Source organism: Phaethon aethereus (assembly GCF_964289735.1).
Source record: "Phaethon aethereus genome assembly, chromosome: 14".
Taxonomy (NCBI): Eukaryota; Metazoa; Chordata; class Aves; order Phaethontiformes; family Phaethontidae; genus Phaethon; species Phaethon aethereus.
Window position 1 is genome coordinate 13,918,958 of NC_138590.1, and position 14,440 is coordinate 13,933,397.

General features: G+C 48.3%; 1 protein-coding gene across 4 annotated transcripts in view; it reads right to left on the minus strand.

The window, feature by feature from the left end:
• Window positions 1-13,949, minus strand: part of GRIA1 (glutamate ionotropic receptor AMPA type subunit 1) — a gene marked incomplete at its 5' end in the record, with an annotated part of 127,691 nt that extends 113,742 nt beyond the window's left edge. For all 4 annotated transcript variants that reach the window (XM_082006081.1, XM_082006080.1, XM_082006078.1 and 1 more), the window contains 2 exons: window positions 11,621-11,758; window positions 13,868-13,949. In XM_082006081.1, the coding sequence (XP_081862207.1) occupies window positions 11,621-11,758; window positions 13,868-13,949 (220 nt within the window). The remainder of the gene's footprint in view (window positions 1-11,620; window positions 11,759-13,867) is intronic.
• Between the last annotated feature and the right edge of the window lie 491 nt (window positions 13,950-14,440).

Genomic DNA, 14,440 nt, shown 5'->3' on the forward strand with positions numbered 1-14,440 from the left:
AGATCCATTTGTGATCCAAAGGGCTTACAGCTGCTTCCCATTTTTGCAATGCCAAAACCACAGAACCCGCAGACAGCAAGGGACAGCGAGGCAGCCTCCTGTGTCTGTCTGCTTGCTGCTCTCCCGTGGCTAAAGGGAGACTGTCAAGTGCAATTTCCTTTTGATGGAGCCTTTTTTTGATGTAAATTTGCTGTTGTTGAAAGTGAATAATTCGCTGCATTGGCTGTAGATGAGGATAGCCAGGAAAAACACTGCAAATCTCACCCCTGCACACTACACATCTGTAACATCTCTTGCAGCTCTGGACACGAACCACCCTATAGCACAAGCGCCCATAGTCCTACAGCAACACACCTCATTCCTCCGGCTGCAGCCCCCCAGCTCCATCAATGCAGGCAGCGCTGAGACAACCACACCTTCGCCAAAGGCTCCTGCAGTCCCACCAGAGGATGGTGCATCTCAGTCACCCTGACCCCGCTTCCCTCTGCCCCCAGCCTGCACCACACCGCTCTAAATTTCAACTGCACGGCCCTGGAAGCCAAGGGGATGACTTAGGTTTTTTTCTTTTGTTTTTAAAGTTACCCTGCTCGCGTTGCTAATTTGGATCACACCTTTACTTTCCTTTCAGAGATAGGCTTGAAACAGGAAGCCTGAATGCACATTGCTATCAAACTCCTCCGAGATTGCTGTCAAATGGCAATCGGAACTCAGGACCAGAGCAGGGTGGCATTCAGAGCATCCCCAGGATTTAGGGTGTGTTTTGATCCAAGGTTTTGGGTCTGATTTGGCTCAGCTGTTGAAGAGTGCGGCTTTAGAAATTACTCTTTTATGGGGTGGGCAAACTTTTTTTTTTTTTTAACAAGAAAAACTCACAAGATTGTTTGTTCCAGTGCCACACGTGGCTTAGCTGTGCTCTTTCCGTTAGAGCTAGTAGGGATTGCTCAGTCAAATCCCCAGGTGCTATTTTGAAAATGCTACAGTTAGCATCTGAAGGCATTCCTCCCCCGATGATACCAACTCTACGATGCCCCAGAGCCTACTCCTAGGAAAAGGCAGTATCAGCCAGGAGCGTATCGACAGAAGGAGCGAGAAAGAGATTTGCTTAAAGTAAAAAAGCAAAAGAAAACCCAGGCATCATTGCTAGAGCACTGAAAATACTACTGCCAGCAGCGAGCCCATGAAAAGTGAGAAATAGAAGAGGCCAAAAGGATGAGAGCACATCTCAGGACAACAGCAGGCTCCTGCCCTTAAGGGGCCATTGCAGTACTGTACCAAAATACGGAAGGTGAACCTGAGAAGAGCAGTTTCTATGCCATGAACATATGTTTTCTTCACTTCTTAGCAATACATCAGATAGCACAACTGCGAACTGCCTGTTTGCAATGTGATGTCTGCTTTTATCAAAGCCTTTACAGGCTGCTCACAGGGAGAGCAGGAAAACGTTTGGTACCACTGAGGTATCACTTTCAGCGGAGTATTGAGGAATTAGCAGAAGGACATAATACAGCTGCAGACACTTTGGGGTAGGATTCATCTCACCTGCCTCTCAAGGTCTCATGGTAATCTGTCTAAGCCAAGTTTGTCACCTTAGCTTCCCACATTGACAAAGGAGATAAGCAGGTGTCTCTGGAAAGAAATTCCTCCCGTACTAAGATGGGTGTCTAAAACAGTTCAAAAGGTCTGCTTGCTGGAGAGCTCTCTGCTGATTACCGAGGTAACCTTGATGAGTAGCTCAGATGAGTGTGACTAATCCTTAGCCAGAAAAGTCAGAGGGGACAAATTCCCTTCTTCATGCTTTAAGGACTTAGGACCTGCTGCTTAAGGACGCTGTTAAAAGGCATGTAAGCAGTGATGTGGCACAGGCACTCTGGGTCAAGCTTGGGCTTGGTTCTTCCCCTCTCTTCCTCTGTCCCTCCACAGACATCTGGCAAGGCAGAAAGGGCCCGATAAGCATGCAATTCTTATGCTTTACCTGGCACTTCGCAGGAGGGAAAGCTCAAGTAGAGGACAGAGCATCCAGCATTTGTACTGAGGGCACATGTAAGGACTTCACTTGAGAACAAGCTTTGATGGGCTAAAGCTTCCCAAGCAAAGAAGAGAAGGTTGGGAATGCTCTCAACTGACAGCTGCTATCTGAGATGCTGTGTGTTGGTTTTCCCACTTCAGCATGACTGTTAGGCCTCACTAAAATGGTGATGATGCTTGAATGAGAGTTTCCTCTTTGACAGAGCAAGCTTGTACCCCAAACTAGTGCTAATTACTCCAGAACAAGAGGTGATATGGGCTTTTTGGGGAAGGGCTCATTTTCTGAAGGGCTCTGGGAGCAAGGGTAGAAATGCGGGAGCTATCTCACCTCCTACCTGGGGGTTGCACACCGTGAACTCACTGCTCCTCTAATTATTAGTCCATAAACATGGGCATGTCTGGGAACATGAAGAGATGGTTTTCTAGTCTACGGCAAATGGACAACCTCCTGCAAGCCCTGGGACCGCATGGGGCTCTGCGGGTTCAGGAGAGGTGCTGCTATCTGCTCCCTCCGAGGTCTCTGCTGAGTCTGGCACACGAGGCTGCTGAGGTGGAGGATGTTATGATATAGATGATTCAATGTTAGAAGTCTGCCTGACTTCATCCACACATTTCTCGTCGGTTCCCAATCAACTGATGACTCTTCCTGCCTGTCAGCCTAGGCTAATCCAGGTCCCAGCCTCCAGCAAGGCTCTGCTCTCCCCAAAGCCTCCTCCTTTGCTGTCCGCACAGGAGAGGAGCAGGGGCACTCCCAGATTACCATCCCCACACTGCAGACAGCGGGTTTTGCTTGGCACAGCCGTAACGAGCTGAGCAGAAAAGATCCCAGAACCACGACAGGCTGGAAGACCAAATTAACTCTGATTAAATCTGTGAAACGCGCTCAGCTCTGCCTTTGCTCAGGACGGGCTGGGGACAGCTGCTGTGCCCGACTGCTTTTCTGGGACAGTGAACTGGAAACGGCATCGCTGCACGGGCTGTGCCGCAGCTCGCTTCCTCGTCCTCACCCGCAACAGCAACGTCCCCTCAGCCCCTGCTGCAGCCTTATGTGGTTTGGTTTTCTATTACTTCCTTTGGTAGTTCATTAAAGACATTAATCACCTTCTGCACAAAGACATTTCTCCCGAACTCCCTGCAGGCCAGGCCCCTTTCTCAGCTGCGGCTCCGCTGGCTGCTTCAGCCCGTCGCAGACACAGCGCTGGTGGCCCAGACCTGCCCCCGTTTCCCCGCCAGACACCGACGGGGTGGTGGGCCCCAGGCCTCTCCTGCCATGTGTGCTCCCACAAGAGCCTCCTCTGCAGCTAACCTCCACCCCGCCGTGGTCTGCACCTCAGCAGTTGTCATCTCCCTTTTCCCTGACCAAACGGCCCCGGCTCAGGACCCGCGCACGGCCACCCGCTCACGTGCATCACGCGATAAGCCGCGTGTAAACGGCTCCCGCTCCTCAGGCAATGAGGATGCAAGGCGTCCCGCTGCACGGGCTGGCCGAGGGGAAAGCACAGTGGCACGTTGGGACTGTCGCAGCAGCAAAAGGGCTGCAGGCTGCGTTCGGCACGCTGGCGGTCTGCAGTGACCAGCCCATGCGGGGGATTCCCTGCCCTGAGCACCGAGGTTTGAGTCGGCGGGGGCTGCAGCAAAGAGGGAGGCAGGAAGCCAGCGGAGCTGCGGTGCTGGCCAGACGGGAGACACCAGCAGGCTCCAGCTCAAATTTGGGCAGAAGGATGAAAAGCCCTCAGAAAGCAAAACTTCCCCAGGTTTAGGTAAGGGCTGGAAAGAGAGACGAGAGAAAACTCCAGCTATGGCACGTCCATGGCCCCTCTAGAGCTGCTGCCTGTGCCCTTTCCCACACCGGGTCTCCTGACCCACTGTTTCTCCATCCTCCGTCCCTGTGCGCTCTCTGTTGGACTTTGCTCCCCCATGCTCTCCCCACGAGCTCCCATGCTTGCTGGTAATTTTTTCTGCTCTCACCTGCTAGAATAGAAACACTGTCCTCTTTCTCAGGGATGGTGTGGAACGGTGTGTGGGTGCTGCCTGGAAGGAAAGCTAACAAGGCTCGGGGCACTCAGGGGGTATCGGTGGCCAGCGGGAGAAAAGCCACGTCTGAATCAGTGTAGTCACTGGTGTCTTTTTCTTATGGAAGCTTACCACTAGCAGAGATCAAAGCAGAGTGTTTGGGAGGGTGGGGAGGTGAGAAATAGCCCTCCCTTTCATGTGAGATCCTTCCACGCTGCATCCAGATTGCCTACAGCAGCTTCTGCATCTCTCCTCCGACCCTCCAGCCCTCAACCTTTCATCTCCCTCCCACTTCATCTCCATTAGCATAGCTACACAATCTCGCTTATTAAATCAAATCCAAGACTCCCATAGCATATAGATACACACGTATTCTATATCCACACAAGAATCCTCTCATCAGTTGTATGCTACATCTCAGTCTTAGGCATGAGTTTTCTTTTGCACTCCTCTACTCTGTCAAAGACAAATAAAATCAAAGAATAAAAAGACCCTCTGGATGAAGCTAAGATATGGCAATTTGTAGCTGTTACTTGCCTCACTGCTACTTCCTCAAGGGACCAATCAGTCCTGTGATGCATAAGCATGTCTCCTCCTGAACTGCAACCCTGGATGAGGGTTGGCAAGGGCGTGGTTTGCAGAAAATAGGGGAAATAACTGACATACAGTAATAAAAAGAATGACATTGTTGGGGATTTTTTTGTTCTTTTGTGGTGTGGTGTGATGATTTATTTTTTTTTTAAGAATGCCCCAGAGGGAACAAGTGGGTCTCGCTGCTGAAGGGCAGCATGAGAAAATCAAGTTACCATGTAAGCTAATGAGTGATCAGTTCAGCAGGTGAGCAGGGAACAGTCTCTACCTGATAGCATGCTGTTATTATTCTAATCAGTCAGTATTATTTTGAAATGTTTTTTTTTGCTGGGATGATGGTGAATTGCTAATGGCTTGGTTCAGCCCTTCTTTTGCATCCTGCCTAATACCCAACTTCCTCAGGAATCCATGTAACCTCCCAAAGGACAGCCCGTGCTCCACCGGAAAAGACGGCACTTTTCACTGGGAAAAATGTTACCCTGTCTCAGTTCTATACAACTAAAGGCAGAGAAGTAAAAACCCATCTCTCTTTAAAGGAATGCAGTTGAAATAAATGCATCTTTGTCTTCAGACTTGTGTTAATACCACACCCCGGAGAATTTGAATCTACAGAATGTTAAAATCTCCCTGATTTATTGCCTCTTTAAGGAGCATGTTGATTTTTGCACTCCACGTGTTACTAAAGCTAACCGGGATGGTTTCCATTTCCACTGGCAGAGAGCTGCTGCCTTTGGGGCCCTAACCCTATTAAGGGAAATGTAAACATATCATAACTAATAAAATTCCCACTAGAGTTTTGGAAAGGAACAGTGCACCTCCCCATGCTGCCTTCCTTGCAGCCACATGAAGATTTCCACTTTCACCTTGATAATATGCTAAAAAAATAAAGCCTGTGTGTTTCTGGCTTAGTAGGATCCCTATTCACATGAAAAAGCTTTATTTTTAGAGAAGAAAGGATAAGCTGTGAGTGAAAACTGTGACTGTCACACAATGGACAGATCTGGCCTCTGCTGCTCACCGTTTCTCAAATCCCTTCTCTGCTTGCTGCAGGGCCCAAATTTTACTTCTTCAAACTCTCTTCTTCGCTTGTCACCAATGAGCATTTGGGATCCTTTCCAGATGAGCAGATAGATTTGCAGGTGTGAAATTCCCCTTAGTCCTCCTCTGATTTTTCCTAATTGCGTCATATCAGCTTTTATCCCCAGGCACCGCTCCCACAGCCCAGGATCAAAAATAAAAATAGTAATGAAAAGAATAAGTGCCCCTATGCCCTTTGGAGAGAAATGGACAAACAAGACTGAGGGAAACTCATTCCTGACACCTGATGAGCACTGCCAGCCTCTCGGCAGGGCTGCCTTTGCCAAATGACAGTGGAGGCCCACCAGTGTCCCTGCTGATGATATTGGCCCACGTTCACCCAAGGCTCTCCGTGCCCAGATCCATGAAGGCAGACAGACAGCCCACCCTGTCCTGGCAGCCGTAGCTGAGGAAATGGCTCAGCACTCGTCTTTTAAATGCTCCTCCTTCTTGGGCAAAGCACATGGGATGAGCTTCCACCTTCTTTGGCAGTGGCTGCAACTGCCGAGCACCTCTTACCAGCCCAGAGCCCCTGCAGCCACCTTGGACACAGGAGGCTGGTGTCACCCCCAGGACCCGCTCCCTCCTCTTTGGCAGGATTTCACCCATCAGCACCCTCCTTAGGGCTGGACCTGACTCCGTGAGGTGCTAGCATCTCACTAAACAAACATGCACTTACTAGAAAGCTACAGCCTATCCCTGCCAGAAATTGAGCATCCTTAACCTCAATTTGATCTAACATGAATTGATGCTCTGTGATTCATCTGCCTGCATCACATCTTTTCCTACTACAAAATCTAAGGAGATGTATTTCCTTGTAGTACCTATGTTGCATTAATCAGACTGCATCTGGTCATTAAATCCATGTTTCTGTTGGCTTAACTCACATTCAATAGTCACAGCTAGCATCCTGAGCTCTGCAGGGGGAAAAAAAAATCCCAAAGCATTTACATGAGATTTCTGACACTGCGAAAATAAAAACAAGTCTACCAACACCACAACAATTACTTACTATTGCAGGGCTGGGCTTATTTAGACTGTGGAAGTTTAATTATAAAAATTGCATTTTAATTGATTGCTGCTGGAATAATTACGGCAACACCTTTCCAAGAAATGGCGACCATCGTATGTTTGTCAACAAAGCCGCTTCCTTTAAATTCAACATGCAATAATTGTTTAATTAAGCCAAATTTAGATCCTCATTTGAGAACATTCAAATGTTTGCCTATTCCTTCCTGTCTCTGAGAGGTAATTTAAGAGATAAAAAGCAAACTCCAGAAATACTCTATCTATATACGTAAGTCTCCAAGAAAAAGAAGAAAAAGAAATACTTCATTTCATAGCTGATCTGGATCTAAGCTTGCTACTATTGATAAGAACATAAGCACAGAGTGAGTGATCGCTACAAATCCCTCTCTAATTGGTGCTGGGAGGCCTTCATAAAATATGAACAGACTCCAGACTACATATTCATTTTCTAATATGCAGAACAGATTCAACTGTTGATATTCTAGCAGCACCCACGTCCCGTACTCAGTATGAAGACCCCACGGTAACTGTAGCTGTGTGTACACGGAAGGAGGATAAATAATTCATTGTTTTTCAGCCTCTTTACAAGTTTTCTTGCAGCTGCAAAATCCTGCTGCTGTCTTGTGCAGACCTCCGCGGTTGAGGCGTGCAGCTCCTGAATGTCTCTGCTCGGTAGCCCAACACCTAAGCACGCCAAAGCCGATGGCCGCGTCAGCAAAGCTGCAGGGCTCAGTGCTGAATGGAGGTTTTTTAAGTCGCTGCTCATCCCTCCAATGTGGCAGGGACACTTCTGAGTTTTGCAGGGACAGATTTACCAAGCTGGTGACTCACCTTCTGCGAGTTCTGCTCAACAGGGCACGTTCCCCAGGTCACTGCCAGGGAAGTCTGTCGCTGAGCCATCATCTTCCCTGGCAGCGAGAGCAACCACCACCGTCTGCCTGACGCTGCCGGATCTCACCTGGGGATGCTAGCCAGAGGCTGAAAGCAGGAGTCTCTGCACCACAAATTAAATAAAGCTATGGAGCTGTGGCTGAAACAACTCGTATTCCCCAAGGAGCTGGGCTATGCACAAGATGGGGATGTGCATTACATGTGCAGGAGTGGAGGCTGAGACGAAGAATAAGAGGAAACTATTCCCCGCACTGCTTGTCTCAAGTAAGCAACCTCTCATCCCTTTCCTTCCAGCAGGACACAGTGCTCGTGTCCACTCGGACCTCCCAGGGATAGGAATTTGCAGCTCTTCTAAGAGCATCAGACTTCCTGTGTCCTCGCACCCGGCACGAGCACCCCTCTTCCCACACCGCGCAGCTCCAGCCTGCGGCATCGACCCTGCCGTGCTAGGTCTGCCCTGAGCACCGCCAGTCCCAGCAAACCCGGCCAGGCAGAGTTCGCTAGCAGTCGTGTTGAGGCCGTAAAGCTCTTTTCTAAGTGGGACTGAAGGCAGAACCTGTGAACATGTCTTCAGAGCTATCAGAGGGGTTTTGCTCTGCTAGGCAAACCTTTCAGCGACACCACAGCATCATTCCACCCTTTACAGTCACCCGGCACTGCTACGTACTTCTGCTGAAGGAAGGACTCTAAATTCACCTTCCTCCTAAACAATTACCTTGGCCTTCGAAGCAACAGCACAAAAATATAAAGTCTCCTAACCTTCAGTTAAGAACCCTCAAAGAGGCAGGTGTGTATTTTCATACCGGTAAGCCACACCACACATCCACCTGCAAACATAGAGCCTGTTCATCGCTACCTATTCTGTGGGACCAAATGAATTCAGGAAGATGTTTCAGCGATGCAACAGCATTAGCATCAACCACACACACGAAATATGAGTTACTGCACGTTGTACCCACTACCTATTTTTGCTTTCTTAATGATTACAGTTTGCTTAGAATCATAATCTACCGATGTGTTACACACAGGGATCACAGGACCCGTAGATCGATGCTGCCCCAACACAGAGGTATTCACAACCACTGCGCAATGATAAAAAGTCCACAACTGGAAGCATCAGAAATGCAAAAGTTATTGCTGGGCTATCACAGCGACAGCCCAACGACAACTGCAGCCTCCTGATATTTTACAGATTTATCACTTTCATGGGTATTATTGTTACCAATTTACGATCTTTGCTAGCACATCATTAACAGCTCCCTACCACTGTCACCTGTGCACAATGGGTGCATCTCATACTGTAAATTCACCCACTGTCACACCAAAGCTCGCTCATCCTAACTGGTAAGCAGATATATGTCAGGCAGAGGTAGACAGTGCCACAGTTGATGCTGAGATACATTTTGCATACGGTCTCCTTAGACATGGTGCTGTCATTCTGCTGCAGGTCACCCTGCCACTTCATCGCCGCCTTGCAAGCTGCCCATCAAGGTTTTTTACTTCTGCCGTCACCACTGATTCTCAATATCTATTCTGTATTTTGAATGATGCTGCTTCAGGCACTTGCCATAAGGACTACATTTAGCACATGAAGCCAGATCCTAGCACAAGGCAGGACTTGCCAAGGGACTGGGACCCTACTAGTCTTCCTTAGATGTCCTACTGGAGACCCTGATAGGGGCAGCACCACGTTTACACCGTCCAAACACCTTTGACTTAACCATCAGAGAAACAGGTAATGCCAATGAGAAGGAAACGCTGTGTTCTGTATCTCCATGGGAACAAAACCTGGTACTTTTAACTGGTAGCATGGCCAGTCTTTTCTCAGAAGATAAGGACCACTATGCGGGCAGGATTTTTATTCTCTGTAAATAAACAGATCTTTCTGCTGATAGCTAGTCTTGGCAACAGGGAAGGGAATTTGCTGGAAGATGAAAAAGGACATAATTCCTTGCAAAAGTTTCACTCCAGCCCTAGAGTACTAAAACCACGTCTCCTAAAGGTCTGGGGTTTTTTTAGGTTCGTTTTTTTTTTTTTTTTCCCCTAGGGTACATGGAATAACACCTTCTTTTGTGCTCAGAAAACAAATGCTGCCTTCCATAGACCGGAAGAACTTAGGAAGTTTTTAATTATAAGAAAAGAAAAATGAGGACAAGTGAAATCGGACTGTGCTGAGTGCTCTGCTGGTCTGATCTAGGACAATGTGCCCTACATAGAGCTCAAATATAACATCCTTTGGGAGGCTGTCTTGCTTCCATTCAGCTTTTGAGAGACCACCTCCGTCCCCATGGTACTAATGACAGATTTCTGAAGTATAAGTAGTATCGTGGTCTTCCTATCAACGTTAATGCTGTAAACAAAACCATTAGTGACAGGCGTAGAGAGGGATGGAAAACAATGTGCAGATGGAGAATTTATTCTAGCGATATTCTTGCAGTTCCTGCTTTCTTCCTGCTATCAGCACTGAAATAGCTCATCCCCAGCCACAGTCAGCAACTCTACCCCAGGTGGGTGATGCTTTCCCTTGATAGATACAAGGTCTGTCTTTTTTCTTCTATTTGTCTAGTTTTCCTGCCAAGGAAGTGCCATTGGATTGAACTGAAATAGTTGCTCTTCCTTGATGGAAAGCTTGTAGTTGGCAAATAGAGGGATATTAAGGAAAATAGAAAATCTTTAGATGTGTCATTAGACACTCCAATGAAAGTGTGGTGAAATTATTACTTCTCTCTCCTATGTCACGCTGGCCAGGAAATTCCTGCAATCTTGTACTTGCAAACCTCCCAACAGAAAAAATCACAAGTTTTTTTTTTTTCTTTTTTCAGAGAGCCTTATTAATTCTCGTCCTGTACATTCCCGGTTCTTTTCGCAGGAAAGCATTTTTCCCTTCTGTGTATTTCTCAGCAGAGAGAACAGTTTGTATCCACCTCTACCCCACTCTCCACATGACTAAACTGCAGAGAGGATGTTTCGGTGAATCAAAAGGGTACTACGGATATGAGCCAACAACAATCCAACAGGCTCTACAAAGGGAAGTGTTCCTCCATTCCCTCCTGACAGCCCCCATACACACACACAGGCTGAAAGAGCGAAAGCAGTGTCTGACACCAGGTCGAACCGAGAAACTCTTTGCGCATCACATCCCAGCGGCGCGAGCCCCTCGTGCACAGCACCGCACCGCTCGCTGCAAGGGAAGCAAATGCTGCAACAGCCCCTACTGTAACCGCAGGGCTGTGTTACGGGTTTTGTTTCCTCTGGTTCCCTCCTGGTCTTATTTGTTGCTGCTAATCTTGGCGTTACCTGGCAAGCCATTTTTTTCTTTTCCCAACTATATCACATAACAAGAACAGCACAGCTAACGCGCTGTGCTTTAGCAAGGTACAGGTACACCCTAGGATCGGCTGTGCGGTGCGAATTCAGCCTGTAGTACTTTTTAGAACCAATGATTTCGCTGGTACTTGAAACTAGAACTCTCTTACCTCTCTGTCATTATTAGGCATGCCCCTCATTGTGGGTCTGGACTCCACTTGCAGCAAGCCGCTGTTTTCTGCTAAGCCTTTCTTAAATTACAAAGACAGATGGATAAACTGGGGCTGGAGAAGAAGTTGTTCACACTAAACAGAGACTTCTGTGCACCCCGTGGGTGGAAAGAGATGACTTTGTTGTACATCATGGCTATAGGAAATATGGGAATGAAACCTCAACATAATTAGTTGGGCAGAGGTTAGAGAAACAAGAGAAAATGAATTGTTGGGGGTTTTATATCACTTTGGAAGCAATGAAAGAGAAAATGCAAGACGCGCTGAATAACTGCAGCACTACCTCAGCCCTATGTCTTAGCCCAAACCAAAATGAATCAGAATCTTTTGCCCATGTGTTCGGGGTTGTCTTGCACGGACCCTAAAGGAGTCACACATTTGGAGCAAGATGTCTCCTATTTTGGATACAAAAAAAGCCAGTCAGGAATAAAGAAACCAAAGTAAATGCCACTACTTACAGGTGTATGTCATTTCAAAGCTGTCACTAATGTTCACAATGTCGATCTGGGGAAGGAGCTTAGGAGGTTCCGTGAGCTGAGACAACGCAAACCTAAAAGCTGCATGTTCCTGGGACTGTTGATTAGGAAATAACCCCCCTGGGGAGAAAAACAGAACAACAAAGGTCTTCAGCACACCCATATCAGCAGCCTCTTGAGTCCAAAATATTCCTGCAAGCGGAGGCTACAGCTCCCCAGCCCAGGGAGTGCCTTTACACTCCGAATCCCTCCAGCAGACAAGACCTGGGGGGTTTGTGCCCGTTGTGGACAGGCTGGGAGCAGAAAACCTTTCCATCCCGTGCATTATGTAACGCTGGATCACATATAGGAGCCCTGATGCATCCCTCAGCCCGGCAGCCTGCAGGGTCGGGATGAACCATGGGGTTTGGCTTAAACCTCCTTACACCTCATAACTTTAAGAGAAATGGAAGAGCTGCCAATGTTACCTTTAAAAAGGAGGAATGAGAGTCTGTCTTCCTCCTCCTCTTACTTGTATTGAGGCTCAGTTTAAACCCTGCTGACTGAGAGGAAGACTTTATTCCAGGAGGGGTGCAGGGGTTCCCCCACACTATGGGACTCTGGGGTAGACTGGCTGAGCCTGGCCCAACAGGCACAGGGCTGGGTGGATGGGGACAGGGCTGCGAGAGCCGGAATGATGTGGGACCCATGGCCAAACACCTGCTGCTGCTGGAAGTCTGCTGCATGGAAAACCCCTAAATTTAAGAGGTGACAGTGGCCAAACTAAAAGGGGGCAGGAAATCAAAAGCTTAACTCTCAAAGGGCTCCATCTGAGCAGAACTACAGACAAGCCCAGAACCACAAGGTGATATAAATAGGATAGGAACTGGGACCAGACTGGACCCAGGCTTGGAGCCTTTCTCCTTCCATGGACCTGGAACAAAGTGCTGCGATAACCCAGCCTTAGGAAAAGTTTCTTGCTGCTTCCCCAGTGGGAAACTTGGCTTGCAGCAGATCCCTGCACAGCCTCCAGAAAGGTGCTACTTGATTCAGACTGACTTGTAATCTATATGCATTTAAAGGGAGCACTGTTACGGGCATTTTACAGGTAGGGAAGCAAAGTGCTTAGCAACAAGACAGAATTAAAGAAGCAGAAAGTATCGATGCCCACCCTCCAGGACAGATGGTTTGGAGAAGAAATAAATGTGCAGAGACCTGCTACCAATGGCACTTTGCACATCTGTAGTATAGAGGGCATTTCCTTGCTGTGTGGAAAGGGCTATTTGTGCATGAACATCCCCCCACCCCAGAGAGGAATGAGATACTAGTAGCCGAGTTAAGCTATTACATGTGTTTGTTGAAAAGGAAAAAAATCTGGGATGTTGCACAAATTTGAGGTAAAGGGAAAGACGGAAGGGAAGGAGACAGGGGTGCAGCATCAACAGCAATAAAACACCAATTGTGCAGCTGGATTCAGGCAGGAGTTGCCTGAACTTGGTGGATTAGCAATTGATTGGCATTGTAAAGAGAATGGAGGTGAGAAAGAAAACCGGCGTGCAAGGGAAGAGAATTTGGGACCTGGTTACAAGTCCTCATCAATAAAGATCATTGGGAGAGTAATAATAAACTTGGGGAGGGAGGGAAGGATAGGAGCACTGAGAAGTTACGGGAAGGGAGAAAGGAATCAAACAGGCACTGCTGGTGCGCAGGGGAAGCAAGTAGCATGAAATGAAAGGAGACTTCAATGCAAAATCTTCCTCCAATAGCTCTGCCCTTATTCTTTAGCAACAACAACAGAGCGCGCCTGTTTGTTACCTCTCGTCCCAGTTACCTACAGATGAGAGCATCCTCACAAAAAACGTATAATGCAACCGCTGATTTTGCAAATGCAGCAACGCACAACGGCAGCCCCAGCATTTCTCAGAGCAAGAAACAGATTTTTTTTTTCATGCTTCCTCCATTTCAGAGGCACTTTTCTCCCTCTGTGTTGGTGTGTGTGCAGGCATTTATTCCCAACCTTCCCCTCCCCCAGAGACAAATTGATAGATCTCTGCTCTCGCAAAGCTGGTACCAACGCACAAATCCAGCCCTCGCGGTTCACCCCCTCACTCTCTCACACACATACAACACACACACACACATATGTTTTGCCCTCCCAAGCAAATGAACGGGTCAGTTTTCCCCCACCACCTCCTCTCCCCCCTTTGCCAGGGAACGTCGCTCCCCAGCGGCCCCGAGCTCTGCACTCACCTATCTGGATATTGTTGGGGAAATTGGCCCCTAACACCGCCCCTAGGAAACCGGTGCAGAAGAAGGCAAAAATGTGCTGCATATTCCCTTTTGCATTGGCGAAAAAGAAGCCCAGTTCCAAGCATAGATTTGATTTTTCCCCCGCTCTGCTCTCTTTAGCTGCCTCTCTCGCCTCCCCTCCGCTGCGCCTTCGGGGTTGTGCGTCTCCCTCGCTCGGAATCCAGCGCTGAGACTGCTGCTTAACACCGCCTGGCAGCAGGATTAACTGAGCCCCGTGAGAAAGAAAGAGAGCCCGCTCCTCATCCACATCCCTCCCCCGCCACACACAACACGCACACGCCAGGCGCTTCCACCCAGCTCATTCGCCTTCCCCCAGTGGGACCTCAACAGCGGGGTACCGCAGCCCCCCTCCTCGCCCCGGCTATTCCCACCGGGGTCCTGGCTGGCGTCTCTAAGGGCGGTTCCTCACTATCCCTAAATTCCTGGCTTCCCCCCTCAACTTCTCTTGGCACGAGCTAGAAGGAACCTGCAAATCAGTAGGTGGCAAACTCCTCTAGAGAAAGGGCTTAAACT